General features: G+C 42.8%; 1 protein-coding gene across 7 annotated transcripts in view; it reads left to right on the forward strand.

Moving 5' to 3' along the window:
* DISP3 (dispatched RND transporter family member 3) overlaps window positions 1-7,157 on the forward strand; it is a 529,314-nt gene extending 522,157 nt beyond the window's left edge. For all 7 annotated transcript variants that reach the window (XM_085899158.1, XM_085899165.1, XM_085899159.1 and 4 more), the window contains 5 exons: window positions 500-642; window positions 760-919; window positions 2,049-2,162; window positions 2,607-2,761; window positions 5,650-7,157. In XM_085899158.1, coding sequence (XP_085755284.1) covers window positions 500-642; window positions 760-919; window positions 2,049-2,162; window positions 2,607-2,761; window positions 5,650-6,012 — 935 coding nt within the window. In that variant the 3' untranslated portion in view covers window positions 6,013-7,157. The remainder of the gene's footprint in view (window positions 1-499; window positions 643-759; window positions 920-2,048; window positions 2,163-2,606; window positions 2,762-5,649) is intronic.
* The last annotated feature ends 8,064 nt before the right edge of the window (window positions 7,158-15,221 follow it).

Below are 15,221 nucleotides of genomic sequence, written 5' to 3' on the forward strand. Positions count from 1 at the left end.
ATCAGGTGGTGCCACACACGCAGCACGTAATTTATCCCATGGTTTGAAGTTTGAGCTCCACTTTTAAAATATCAGTCTGCTCGTCATCTATTATGGATTAAAGGAGAGCGAGGAAATATATTATCGACATGAGTCGAGAATCTGCTAAATAATGAATGGTTGTGATATGAATCACAGAATGTCACCGACGTGTGTGCTGGAACCGACACGTCGTATAATATCCCATAAATTCTTCAGGACAACTTGTTGTTTATAGTTCCTTTGTTTTCTTTTCTTTTTCATCCTACTCTCTCATTTACCCCCCATATATCTCTCTCTCTCTCTCTCTCCCTTTCTTTAGTATTACCAGTACCTTTACACTCCTACCCTATTGTCTCATTCACATCACTTTCCCTTCTTTATCCGCTTCCATGGTTGCCTCTTATTTTGCTTTTCTTAGTTGTGTTTTTTTTCCCGCATTATCTGTTCTGGTCCGCTCTCTTTTCTCCGTTTGTGGCAGGCCTGTCTTTGTCAGCACTTCCTGTGTTGCCCTCCGAATGCCACGCATTGCCACAGCCACACCTGCTGCCCGGTCAGCTCTCTCATGCTGCACTGGGATTTCAAGCTGGACGGGTGGCATGGATAGCCATGGCCTTCAAATCGGTGTGTAAGAGCTTGCCCGACAAAGTATTCTTTCTGTGTGTGCAGCTCTTAGCAACAAATAATTTTCAGGATGTGCCTTGCTCTTCCTTATCCACTCGACCCATTCTGTGTTTCCAGACAACACCTCATGGACGTCCGGCCTTCCAAGCACTTACAGATTACTTGCAGTGGGAGAACTTTCTGAAAGAGCAACTGACGAATTTGCCACCTGACTCAGCCTTGCGCCATGGCTTCCACACCTGCCAGCACTGGAAGCAGGTCTTCATCGAGGTTCTTGGTATGTTATGTTCAGCTTGAGGATTTAACCTAAAAACAGGGGTTAGGACAATATAACAATGTACAGGAACACACTCTCCCTTAAAGCTCTATATTATTTCTTGCTTATGCAAATATTGTAAAAATAAAAATTTTAACCTTCTGTCACATCATGTGAAGTAGGATTCGTAATTTTAATCTCCATGATGTAATATCACGCTGGGCTTGCTGGATAACCTGGAGGTAAGCACACTCCACTCTAAGATGTCTAACCTCAGCTCGAATCTTGGCCCAGCTATAAAATGTTATCCTGGTGTGTTCGTGGGTAGGGTGATTCATCAATGTGTGCCGTCCCTCGGATGGACTTTTAAACTGAGCGTCCCACCTGCCGGTATTAGCTGGTGGACATTAAAGATCCCATGGTGTACTTCGCGAAGAGAAGACAAGCTATTTCAGGCACCATGGCTAAAATGTATGCCTGGTGTTAGCTTAATGGTTAGTGTGGTGGGCTTGGGATCCTCAGATCCTGAGTTAAAATTCCACTCAGCTGTTGAATTTATAGCAGGTGGGGTTGATTCTGCTTGTCATCCTTCTGAGGTTGGCAAAATGAGTGCCAGCTGGCTGGTATCTTGTGTCGGAGTGGCAACCCGTCCAGGATTGTGCCCATGAGCCAAGGTGACTGCTTAAGCAGCACCAACGCTCTGCACAGAGTACGGTCCCGATGGATGGCTAAAATGCCAGATTCCTGCTCGAACCTACAGGGGGCACTGTATCAGTGGCACTGCCATGCACAAGCGAGAACATATGGTTATACACAGCCATGTGATGCATACAAACGATGATGACAAATATCTCACTGTTGTGTAATCCTCTACAATGAAAGATTTGTAACAAGGAGAAGATATGGGCGGAGGGCATTAGAAATTGAAATAAGGAGAGGAAATTTAGAGGAAAGGAGGGAAAGAGGGTTCAAGCGTAACACGGGGTTCAGCTGGGGAGTTGGATTATCTAGATAGCCAAAAATGAAATGCTGGCCAGTCAAGTAAGAAACCCAAACTGAAATCTGATATCCTTTCGAGTTTCCAGGTTTGTAATCTTTACCTGATGGAGTGTATACATTTTCGATACGACAGTTGTGTTCCTGGGTGCAGGTATCCAAGGGTCTCTGCAGAGTTTGGGCCTTTCCATGGGGACCTGCTTCCTTGCCATTATGATATTTACTTCTCACCCTGTTCTCCTCCTCACCGTCATGAGCACCATACTCGGTATTGATATCATTTTTTCTTTTTTCACAACCCTTTTGGACGGTGCTGCTTTTTGGTTGTCTGCAACTTTTGTTCAATACAACACAACGATGTAGGAGCTAAGCTACTCTCAGTCTCTCACCCATGAACTGATGAAGTTTAGGTATTGCGTTCATAGACGTCTCATGGTGACATAGAACACGTCTGATTTTTTTTCCATAATACAGCTTGTCATACATGGCATGTTTTGAGACAGGATACACCGGCCATGTTTGTGCACATCACACAAAAACATGTTTCGTGAAACAACTTCGGCAAAGATTGCAAAGTCAATGTTCACCATAAGCGGTAGTTCACGTTCATGATGCTAAATGTTGGATGCTATTTGTGAGTGAAGATGCATTTATTTCAGTTGTGTGATGCTGTGAATCATCCTTGGCCTTGCTATCTTTACCTGGATGGCAGGTGTGCTTGCCGTGATGGTGCTCTTCCTGTGGCTTGTTGGAGGAGAGTTTGGTGCTGTGGAGGCCATTTCTCTTTCTATCGTCATCGGTTCCTCAGTCGATTATTCTCTGCACCTTGTCGAGTGCTACATTCATAGTCCAGTTGAGGTCCACATGGTAATCTTTGCATGGGTTTTACGCAATCTCAACATTTATTGCAAACACGTAAATATATGCACATGCAAATCTATATACATATTGCATGATGACCCTTCTTGGTCATGTTCCATAGTGCTGCCCATGTCTCTTTCCTTGGAACACCATCTTTAATAGTACCATATATATTTGTTCGATAGAGATAGCAGTCGTACTCACTTGCGGATCACAAATATCTCAAGGTTGTTGTTTTTTTTTTGTCACAAGAAGCGGCTTTTGATCCTCAACCCTTTGAACCATGAGCTCCTTGAACTTTTGGCTCCCCCACCCTGGGCTCCCTGGAGAAAAAAATTGACCACTAAGGTATATGGAGGTTTCAATAGCGGCCTGGAAACCGGCCACTCGGGTTTAAAGGGTTAATACTGACGTCCCCCAGGTCCAAATGCCAATAGTTTGTCCAAAGCTGCAGTGTTTTAAAACTGCAGTCATTTCAATTTTTTTTTTTTTTTTTTTTTTTTTTTTTTTTTTGTATACCTTGGTCGAGGCTCGTATGAGAGCTAACACACAACTCACAGCAAGGAGGCATGAGACAAGAGGGGTGGGAGTGGAAGGGACAAAACATTGGGGAACAGACACAGGTGAACTGTGGAAGGGAGAGGGATGGGGATGGGACGGGGAACATGGCGAGGAGAAGATGGACATTACAGGGACTTTCAGGAAGGAAAGCAGGAGAATTGAAGGAAGTGGGCTTGGGTGGATTATCGGGGGTAGGAAAGATCGAGGATTTGGATGGGGGAAGATAAGAGGTGGTGGTGAACAGCTGTTTTGAAAGCCTGGAGGGAAGAATGGGAAAGAATAGAGTGAGGAAGTTTATTCCAAAGGCGGGAAAAAAGAGGAATGAAAGAGTGAAGATGAGCAGTGATTCGTGATTTTGGTAGTTTTACCAGAAGGGGGTTGTTGGCGGACCTTGAGCGCCCTGTGGAAATGTGGTTGGGACAAATCGCAGAGAGAGAGCAGGGGGGGCAAGGCTGGAGAGGAGTCGGTAGAAGACAGAAAGACCACCGACCAACCTGCGGTGATTGAGTGAGAGGCCCAAAGACTCAGCTTCATTGCGGGAGATGCCAATGATCTTAAAAGCCCTGGTTTCGACAGCGTGAAGTCGAGAAAGGTGGGAGGCAGGAGCACCAGCCCAGAGGGGAGAGCAGTACTCCATCAGGCTACGGACAAAAGCTTTGTAAGTAGTCAGGAGCTCAAGAGGGCCGAGGAAGGACTTAGCACGACGGAGGATTCCCAGTCGGCGACTGGCTTTTGAGGCAAGGTTGGAAATGTGACTTTCCCAGGAAAGGTCATGGCAGATAGTGAGACCCAGAAGCTTGAAAGAAAAGACTTCTTCCAGAGGATTGTTGAGAAAGTGGATGGGGGGGTTTTGTAAACGGTCCTTTCGAAGAGACATAGTGAGAGTGTGAGATTTGTGTGGATTGAAAGACATGTTCCACGTGTTGGACCAGTTTGTGATTTTATCCAGATCTGCAGTGAGCGAAGAAGCTGCTGCTTGCCGGTCTGAGGGATGACAGATGGTACGGCAGAGGGTGGAGTCATCGGCAAAGAGAAATAGAGGATTTTCCAGAGAGTCCGAGAGATCATTGATGAAAACCAGAAAAAGAACAGGGCCCAGAACGCTACCTTGAGGAACTCCAGCCTGCACAGGAAGAGGGGATGAAAGAACTCCATTTAGGGCCACACGTTGACTGCGACAGGAGAGGAAGTCTGCCAGCCATGAGTGGAGATGGCCTTGAATACCATGGGACGAGAGTTTGGTGAGTAGGGCAGGGTGCCAGACTGTGTCAAAAGCACGTGATATGTCCAGGGATACGGCTCGGATTTCCTGTCTGGCATTGAGGACCTCCATCCATTGATGGGAGAGCAGTAGCAGCATATCCAGGGTAGAGTGACCTGGTCTGAAACCAAATTGATGATTGGAAATCAAGCCATTGGAGAAGAGGAAGGATTTCATGTCTGAAGCAATGATGGATTCCATAACCTTGCTGATGATTGGGAGAAGGCTGATTGGTCTGTAGTTACAGGGATCTGTTTTTGCACCTTTTTATGCAGGGCAGTGATGTTAGCAGATTTCCAAGCAGATGGCAGATGACCTTGGGCAAATGAGAGGGTGAATAGAACAGAGAGAGGGTGAGCAAGAGCAGAAGAGCAGGCTTTGAGGACACGTGGGCTGATGCCGTCTGGACCGGTTGCAGAATCTGACTCGAGGTTTGAAAGCAAGCTCTCCACCTTGTCAGGAGAAAAGGATACAGAGTCCAGGGACAGTTGGGTGCGACTGGGTAAAGTGGGTAGAGATAGTGATGGGTTTGGGACACAAGATTTAGCTGCAAACACCGAGTTTAGACATTCAGCTTTATCACGTGTGGAATCAGCAGTGCGGCCATTTGAGGTAAGGGAGGGGAATCTCTTTTGTTCGACCTTGAGTTTCCCATCCTCTGGAGGAGGGGCTCAGCTGTCTTAAATTTGAGGAACATATCTGAATCGGTCCATTTGTCGAACTTCTGAATACTTATTCGACCTCCTTTTACTGTTGTTATCCTTTAACAATATATTTTCTCTTCTCCTCTGTAGCTCAATCATCTCCTCTTGACGATACTTTCCATTTCTGCGATCCACTCCTCCTGCAGTAACTTGTGATGGCATTATCAAACTCGTGTTTCACAATGCAGTCGTAATTTCCTGGGCTACTGATATTAATGGGATGTGAGCAGATATTCATTTTTACTGTTTATGTAAGGTCCAGGTTTATGAAGGATTCTTGAAATAACTGCTTAACCAGGTGGAACAGGCTTTCCATCATACTGCATGCCAAGTCTGCTTGGGTTTTATCCTCCATCCACTCTGTGCAGACCCCACGAGCTACCCGAGCCCAATGCGCTGCCAACCAGATCTGTCTCCCTATCTTCTCCAGTGGTCTAACAACAGTAGCTTCAGCTCTACCACTTCTTTTCTGCACCATCGCACCCTTCGCTTGCTTTGGACGCGCTCTCTCGATAGCCGCCGTCGCTTCACTAGCTGGGGCGCTCATCCTCGGCCCAGCAATCCTCGCATTTATCGGGCCATCCAACTTCAAGCGAGATGGATGGGCCGTAAGCAAGGCCCTGACTATAGGACTTGTGACTGTCATGATTGGCTTCGGGATTAAGGCGGCACTGGGTTGGAGCAGTGATGATGAACCAGTGGCTGAAAGAACATTGGGCGTGCTCACGTAACAATACCGGGTTCGCAGTGATGAAAAGAGTCTTTGAAATTGTTGAGTGTTAATGTCTTACATTTGTTAAGTGCTGGATTCCTCACATATACTTCTATTGGATTGGCAGATGAGAAGTCCCACCTGGTCATCAGAAGGTAGTTGGAAAACTGACTGTAATGTTGTTGTTGTTGTTTTTTTTTGAAGTCGCGTTTTCATTTACAACGCATCAAAGTTTTTACAACCATGATGAGATAAAGAATGAGGGTTTTTTTTTTTAAGATAGAGATTAAAAGTAAATGGGTAAGAGACAGCATTATAGCATTAGGAATGAGTCTAGGAAAGAGGTTCAGAGTTCATGATGAAGTTTAGCTTTTGTAGAATACCAGGAACCGGAAAGTTCTGTGAAGTTGGATGTACATGTGCTCATGAAAAAGAGACAAGCTTGTTGTAAACATTGTATTTCGAGCACAAGAAGTCAGTGATGTGGCGAAAAATGCATCTGTCGTGTGGGAAAGTTGATCGTAATTGTTAGCTTGCAGTAACGGACTACATTATGCAAATGGCAGCGTGTTGTTCAGAGATGACAGCCTTCCAGATTTTTCCCATGTGCTAGTGCTGTCTTCAGGTCCTTCAGCCACCAGTGCCCTCGATTCAGAGACACATAAGCCATTTATTGTTGCCCTCACCCATGCTGTCAAGTACAAATTTTCGTGATGGCTACGGGGAAATTTCAAGTGCTCGGCGATTATTATTATTAAAAAAAAAAATTTCTCTCGTCTTTGTGCTCTCGTGGATGTGGGTTTGGCAAGGAAAGATCACTCCGGCTGGTCTTTTCATGACGGGTCCAAATACCTTTTCAAATGGCTTCAGGCTGGAGCTGCACCAACTGAGCTCATCTTGCCAAATCTTATTTGGGCACCACAAACCTTTACAAGTCCATTGATGGACCACTGTTTGAGTTGTGGTAAGAACACAAATGGTGGCATGATCATAGATTGCTGTACAATATTGAATTAGTACCGCAGCACAAAACTCAGTCAAATTTCATTTTCATGAAGGAGATTTTACTGTGTTGATGGGCAATCGAGAAGCCAAGGACAGATCTTTATTGATTCCATGATTGTTCTCATATGGAATATAAATCAATAAATTGAGCTGCTCGCACCTTTGCCCCAACTCTTCCTTTATATGTTATTATTTTGACTGTAACCCTTTCAGTCGTGGCACAAGGATGAGGCAAAACCTGCTTCGAGGACATTAGCAGTGATTATTAGTTGTGTGTGCAGAGCCTTCCCAGGTCTCAAAGATCTCTGTAGCCACCTCCGTGTGTGTGCATGTGCTTGTGCGTGTGTGTACGGGTTTCAGAAGGTGGAACGGAGTACTCCCAGGTCTCAAAGTACTCACTTCCATTTTGGTGAGGGATCTCGATTGATGGATGAAGTTGTGAAGTTTTCTTGTTATCAATGTTTTGTTCTGAGGGCTCTTTTCAGGGCCCTGAACAGATTACGACTGTAGTTCTTTTGTAGTAATATTCCCAGGGATTCTTTTCAATATCTCCGAGAGGTTCTGCTTTATCATTCTCACAGCTCCAATGATCACTGGTACAATTTCGGCACTCTTCAGATTCCAAAATCTTTTGACTTCATTTTTAGATCCTGATGTTTGATTTGTGCATTGTTTAGGCCAAACTGACACCTCAATTAGCAATGCCATCTTTTTATGCCTCTGCTGATTACGTTGCCGGAAGCATTCTGTTTTTGGGTTGTCCGTCCGTCGGGACGCCCATCCATGCTAATTTTCTATGTTTTCTCTGCAACCGCTTATCTGATTGATACAAAATTTTCATCATAGGTGCGTGCGTGCGACTACTCATGTACGATGTTTTAATGATAATTATGATGTCATAGGTCACGTTGTGTGGCAGCCATGTTGGGAAAAAGGAAAACCTTTCGACCGCTTTATCTCCAAAACTGCTCCACGTAAATAATTGAAACTTGGTACATGGCAAGTACCTCCCTGTGGGAAACAAGTGTGATTTTTGATGATGTCATAGGTGGCTTCATTATGACATCATAATTGCATACGTGGAACACTTTACCTAATCAGAATGAAAAATTTTGAGTGTCATCTGGAGCTAAATAATATGGGGGGGGGGGGGGAATTGATGACATCATCGGTCACGTGATTCAGCAGCCATTATATATATATATTTTTTTTAGATCCTCGTGGAGGATCTCTAAGTCTTACTCACGTTGTTGTTCTTCATCTTCTTCTTGTGGACTTTTTTGTTTCACAGCCTACAGTTTTCATCGAAACGTCCTGAAACTTGGCATATCTATGTAAAAAATTCCCTGCGCAGACAGTAACCATCTCCGATTTTGAAAATTCCTCCGAGAAAAAAAAGTTATGACGTCAAAATATCTCCGCTAATGGAAATCGCCAAAAAAATTATCTCCGAAACTAGGCAAGCTTTTTGAATAATGTTGGCAGGAATCAAACAGGGCATTCGCGGAGATGAATTACTGCACATATGATACATCACTATGACGTCATATCAATTTTTATGACGTCATTCTTATTTTTTGACATTTTTTGTTTCACAACCCGGAGTTTTCATCGGATCTTCGTGAAACTTGTCATGTATATGCAGAAAACCCACGCGCAGGCAGTAACCATCTCCGATTTTGGAAATTCTTCCTAGAAAAAAAGTTGACGTCATAATATCGCCGCTAATGGAAATCGCCGATACCATTATCTCCGAAACTAGGCAAGCTGTTTGAATTTTGTTTGCGGGAATCAAGCCGGGCATCAGCACAGATAATTTATCGCAAACCTGATACATCACAATGACGTCATATTCGTTTTTATGACGTCATCATTAAGAGGACGAGGATCTTAGCTCATTTGAGCTTGTTTACACAAAATCCTTCAAAAATCTTCTCTGAAACGGCTGAACAGATCACAGCAAAACTTTATCGGTATGATCACCTTTCCATGATAAACAAAAAGTTCACCACCTATTTTCTACGTTTTTGGTCACATGGTTTGGCAGCTATGATTTTTTTTTGAAGAATAAACCTTTAAAAATCCTCTTCTTCACAGCGGCTTAACAGGTCGAGGGTGAACTTCACCCACATATTCCCCAAGCCTTGGGGGTACCAGTATGTTCACAAATAATTAAAAGGTCACATGGTCTGGTAGCCATATTTGATTGAATGAAAATCTTTTAAAAATGCATTCTCTTTAACCGTTTCATCAATCAACATGAAACATCACAGTTATAATCTTGTAGTCATATTGAATACATGTTTTAAATTTCAACCTGATCAGGCACATGGTCTGGCAACCAAAACTATTTAATATTTTGAATCTGGGTTCAGCGATTTAAATCAAACTTGGTACAAGTATTATATTGATGTAATTATGTGGGCCGAGGCATATCTGACAATGTCGTGACATCAAAGAGTGCCCTTCGAGTTTTTTTTTTTTTACATCAAAATACAAAATCCAGTTGCAATGCTTTGTTTTCTATGTTCACGCTTGATGGGGTCATCAAGTCTTATGTGAGTATTACGTCCTTGTTTTCAATTATGATCGCTTTTTGTTCATGTTTCCATGAATTTACTGAAACTGGTTTATTGAATTTTTTTCAGATGTGACAGTGGGTTACTCTGCATACTTTGTTGTGCTTTTGTGTGTACAGCTGTTCTGACATGAGTTTTTTTTACATCCCCATAGGAGGTGACTCGTACTTTCTGTTTTGACCTTGCAGAACATATACCTGTCCGATTGACTCGGCCCTGCCATTTTTTCTTAAAAGCCATTGGTGTCGTGTTCTTGGTCTTGGGCATTTATTATGATTTGTTCTCCATCCCAGTTGAGCAAACTTCTTCTTAATTATTCCAATGAGCTTTTTTGTATATGTCCAATCCATCCAACTTTTTTTTTGAATATCATCATGCTCGTTTATCATTCTCCCATTTGTCAGTGTGTATCTGTTGTTATTTTGTTTTATATTTTTCTTTTCTATATATGCTTTTTTATATTCCACTTTTTGCAATTATAACTGCCACCACCAAAGGTGGAAGGAGGTTATGTTTTCACCCCTGTCTCTCTGTTTGTGTGCAAGATATCTCAAAAAGTTGCAGATGAATTCGGATGAAATTTGGTAAATACGTTGGGTATATGACAAGGACCAACTGGTTCGATTTTGGTAAAGATACAGATCCGGATCTGGCTACTATAATTTTTTAAGTGATTATTCACCGTTGAAAAATAAGGCCAAAACGAAATATAGCGTATCTCAAAAAGTTGTGCACGGATTCAGACGAAGATTGGTGGACACATTGGGTGCTTGAAGACGAAGAATTGATTCAATTTTGGTGAAGATCCAAACACGGATACGAGAATTTTTTTTAATTTTCAACGTGATTCTTCACCATTGAGAGATAGGGCCAAAAATGATATGTAGCATAACATTTAAAAACTTATTGGGCCCAATATGTTCTACTGGGTTTGGCATTGTGTGGCAGAGGTATGCGCTCTGCCGAGTGCCCTTCCAGTCGGAGCTGTATTCGTTGCTGTTTCGGTTTCATGTGTGGCATCTTCTGGTCACAACTGTTTGTGTAAAATGTTTGCTATGTGAGTTAGTGATACCTTTTCTGGCTAGTTTGCATACAAATTGGGTTTGGTAGTCTGTTGAACCTTTCACGTACTCAGCCAATCCTTCGGTTGTCAGTCTGTGCACTTGGTTGAGTTCCATCAGGCCGTTACATCCTTCTTGTCTTGGCAGGTACATTTTCAGGATGCATTGATTTTTGTTAAACATTTTGTGGATGGAGAGGAGTTTCCTTGTTTTGATATCTAGTTTATTGATTTATGCTTGTGGCCAGTTTATTATTCTGCAGTTTTATTGGAACACTGGTCTTGCGAGTTGGTTTATGGCTTTATTTTGTTCCTTGGAGAAAGGTATGTTTTCAGGATCATCCTCGTTCTACGCAAGTATTCTTTGACAATTGTTTTTTGCATTTGTTTGTGAGATATTTGGTGGCCCATGCTTCTGCATTGTCATATTTAGCTCGTTCTTTATATTATCTATTTTTATTGGCCTATCTTGTATGAATGTGCACTTGACATACTTATCTCCGCCTAATTCCATTCAAGTATCGTCGAGTACTGTTTCATTCATTTCAGTTGTTCTGGCAGGTTTTTTCATCGTTGAGTGCGAAGAACGGTAAATCATGGTGTGTGTGTGTGTGTGTGTGTGTGGGAGGGAGAGAGAGAGAGAGAGAGAGAGAGAGAGAGAGAGAGAGAGAGAGAGAGAGAGAGAGAGAGAGAGAGAGAGAGAGAGAGAGAGAGAGAGAGAGAGAGAGAGAGAGAGAGAGGGAGAGAGAGATTAACCTCATCTGCATTTTAAGGTGACACAAAAGGGAAGCAATGGGTACTATCAGTCCAATCTTGAGCACCATGTCTAACATCACATCTCTGCCATTAAACACGCCTGGCTGGTCTCTGAGCCACCGTGTGCCAAAATGCTGGTGGCACAGCAGGCAGATTGTCCATGTTACTCCGAGCATTAGTAATCATTCGTCGGACATTTAATTCCCTGACTTTATCTTTATGACATTGCCAGCTGCTTGCGTCGACAAACCCACTTGTTACAGTGGCCTGCAGTTTGTATTTCAAGGGCGAATGCCCATACAACAGGTATTTGTCGCACATGTTTCATGTTTATGACGACTGTTAACCATTTTAGATCATGCTGGCACTGCACGTTTATGTCGTGCAAACATTGTCATGCCAAGACGACCACAGAAACTACTTTTTCACCCTCTTCCAAATAAACATTGGTCTGCCATGAAAAAGGATGATGAACAATGCCTCACCACAGGGATATCTGAAAGTCGTTCAGTCATTTATTATATTGCTGAGACATTGGTTGGAGAAGCAAAGCTTGCAAGTAACGCACTACTTTTGCAGTCACGTTGAGCAATTTGATAAAGCAGGATGAACCCCGAGACATGGCGGCGATTTATTTATTTTTACCTAGAATGCGTTTCACATCATGCTGCGTGGCAGGAACAAGTGGGGACAGGATGACGAGAATATGTGACAGCGATATGGCTTGCGCGGAAAGCCTGTCAATCTCCTTTTTCCACTTATGTTGGTAAGTAAGTTCCGTGTTTCACCCTTTAGTGCAGAATATTATGAAGACTGATTGAGGCAAGCTTTTTTTTAAATTATCTTTGTTCATTATTGTGAAAAGCTTTGGAATTGTGTCATGCTGCCTTTCGAGGAAGCCAGCAAGGTGTTCCCTGGTTATCAATTATGGAGAACAAACACTGTATTTAGTACAATGGTATCGACTATAGACAGAACCAATGGTTTTATTTTGTATTTGATCTGAATAACTGATCATTAGCCTTGCCCATCCCCAACCCAAAAGAGAGGGTAGAGGCTGTTGTAATTGGTTGGATTGTCAGTGAGTGTGTGAGACCATGCTCGCAGATCTATTGGGTGGTCGCCAGACTATCGTTATTCTCAGGTTTTCCGTCTGTCTGTTGGGTGGTCGCTAGAGTACCCTTATTTTCACTTTTTCCATCTGTCTGTCTGTATGTTTGCATATGTCTGTTTGTATGTAATGGACAGCTCTGGAGGCCAGAGGAGTCAACCGATTTTGATGAAACTTGGCAGGTAGGTTCATACCAGGATCTAGTTGTATGCTTTTGAGCACCGTTGCTATGGACACCACCGTTGCCTAGCAACGGGACTTTGAAATTTTGAAAAATCCTAAAAAAATTATTTTTTCGAAAATCAAAAATCGGCTTCCGCGCTTTTATGCGCACTATAATCAACCTCTTTGTCAAAAAATTTCAGCCCGATCCGTCAAAAACTGTATGACTAGTATGCAATTATATAGCGACCACCCATGTCGTCTACCGGCTTGTCTATTTGTTTGAATGTAATGGACAGCTCTGGAGGCCAGAGGAGTCAACCGCTTTTGATGAAACTTGACTGGTAGATTCATACCAGGATCTAGTTCTATGCTTTTGAGCACCGTTGCTATAGACGCCACCGTTGCCTAGCAACGGGACTTTGAAATTTTTGAAAAAATCTAAAAAATATTTTTATATATTTTTTTTTTCGAAAATCAAAAATCGGCTTCCGCGCTTTTATGCGCACTATAATCAACCTCTGTCAAAAAATTTCAGCTTGATCTGTCAAAAACTGTATGACTAGTATGCAATTATATTGCGACCACCCATGTCACCTACCGGCTTGTTTTCTTTCATATTGGTCATTCATTCTGAGATCTACTGTCATCGATATGCCATGGTGAGACTCTGCTTTATCAAATGCTAGTCTTGTTTCACCATTACCTACATGGACCCACAGAGCAGAGTTCCACGGAAAACCTTCCATCTATTTGGGCGATGTATCGACAACGAAGCATTTCCTCGCATGCTCCCAGAAGTTTACGTCGACTGCGAACAAACCGGCTTTAATTTTAGTCATCTGCACACTTATTGCCAAAAGATAATGTTTTTGAATTTGTTTTACGTTCCCAGAGATCAGGCGACGTGAAATTAAATGATAAATTGTAGAGTGAAAGTGTCAATGATGATGAATGAAAGTGAGAATCAGTAAAAATAAAAAATATATAAAAGTTTTATTTAAGTGGAGGATCGAGGGGGACGGCAGGAGGGACGGGAGACCTTGGTAATTCAATTTTTACCTATAGTCTACGTTTGTTGCAATGAACGATAAAAAAAAGTTTTGTTTACTGAGTTGAATTAGTCCATTCTAAGTTTTTTAAAAGGAACATTTTCTTGTGAGCTATTAATCCTCCAAATTTCACTCTGAATAATCTGCTCCTGCGTTTATACGATTTCAATGTAAACAGTGTTGCGGGGTTATTCAGCCTGCGGCATGTTCAGTCCCTCTCCTTATCCAGAATTCATTCTGGTTGGCAAGATGTGCAGATCTAGTGGGTCTCCTATTCTACTCATTGCAACGTACAGCTGTCCATGTATAAAGACACTGGTGGGGAGTAGGACTCCACACTACTGCAGGCTCTGACCCTGGCTTTTATTGGTAGTCATCGCAAAGGGTGGCCTGACTGGAAACTGTCGTCGGCAGAGTTGTAAAGGAAGATCCATGTGAGATGGAGAAAGAATTCTAGGAATAAAGAAAATAGACCCAGCAGGCTCGCCACCGAGCATCGGCGCCTCAAGAAGACGATCAGTGACCTTGGTTAAAATGTAACGTGTTCCGTTACTGTGGCCATTGTGAGGATTGAGATTTCGCAGCATCATGATGTGGGAGTGTTAACCTCCAGTGACATCTCGTGCAGTGGCAAACCTGAAAGATTTATTGTGTTCAGAAACTCAGGTGGATAAAGGGCAGATAGATGAAAGAATTGACACTTTTTATGATGAAAGTGTCACCCGGCAGGCAGTCAGCGATCTTACTGTTGAGAAGATCAACCATGTTACCCTCCTTACGTAAAGGTTACCCTCCACAGAAGGCAGGCACCCCTCACCTAATTACGACAACCAATCAGCATAATGCTTGAGTCGTTTTCGACTTCCTTCATTCACACCATCAAGTCGATTGAGCACATATTTGTTCTTAAAGTTGGCGTTGTGCGATGCCGCCACAACGGAGAGTTTTTCCTGCAGGCATTGATGATGTTTTGTCGCCTCCCTCGTCAGACGACCCTAATAATTTGACGATAAACTCCTCAAATAAATAATTCACCATCAGCATTCCTCAGAGAACCCATCAACTGAAAAACCATGCAGTGGATGTGAAGGTTGGTGCTCCTTCCAATGATGGTCACATCCATTGTTTTCATGTTGCCTATCGACAACCCTGGGTTGAATTTCCTGATTTGTCATCTGAAGTACAGCACTTCACCATCGAGTCATCACCAGTAAGAAGATGACAAAGTTGAAATGGTGGATCGGGAATAATTGGGATGCAGATCTTACCAGGCAGACAACACATACCAAATTGTCGTTCCCTGATGGGAGTGACAACAAGCTCGTCTTTCCACATCAAGGTGTTGCAGTGACCGCACGATAGATCCATAAGACCGCAGGTATATATATATATACAGCAAGATCAGAAATAGCAATTTCATCAAGATTGTATCGCCGTGCCACACAAGAATATTGAACAGAGCATGCAGTTGATGTTGGCATTGTCACTGCAAAGGATTCCTGA

This window comes from Eptatretus burgeri, chromosome 10 (assembly GCF_056783735.1).
Source record: "Eptatretus burgeri isolate ZD-2024b chromosome 10, Ebu_testis_v1, whole genome shotgun sequence".
Lineage (NCBI taxonomy): Eukaryota > Metazoa > Chordata > Myxini > Myxiniformes > Myxinidae > Eptatretus > Eptatretus burgeri.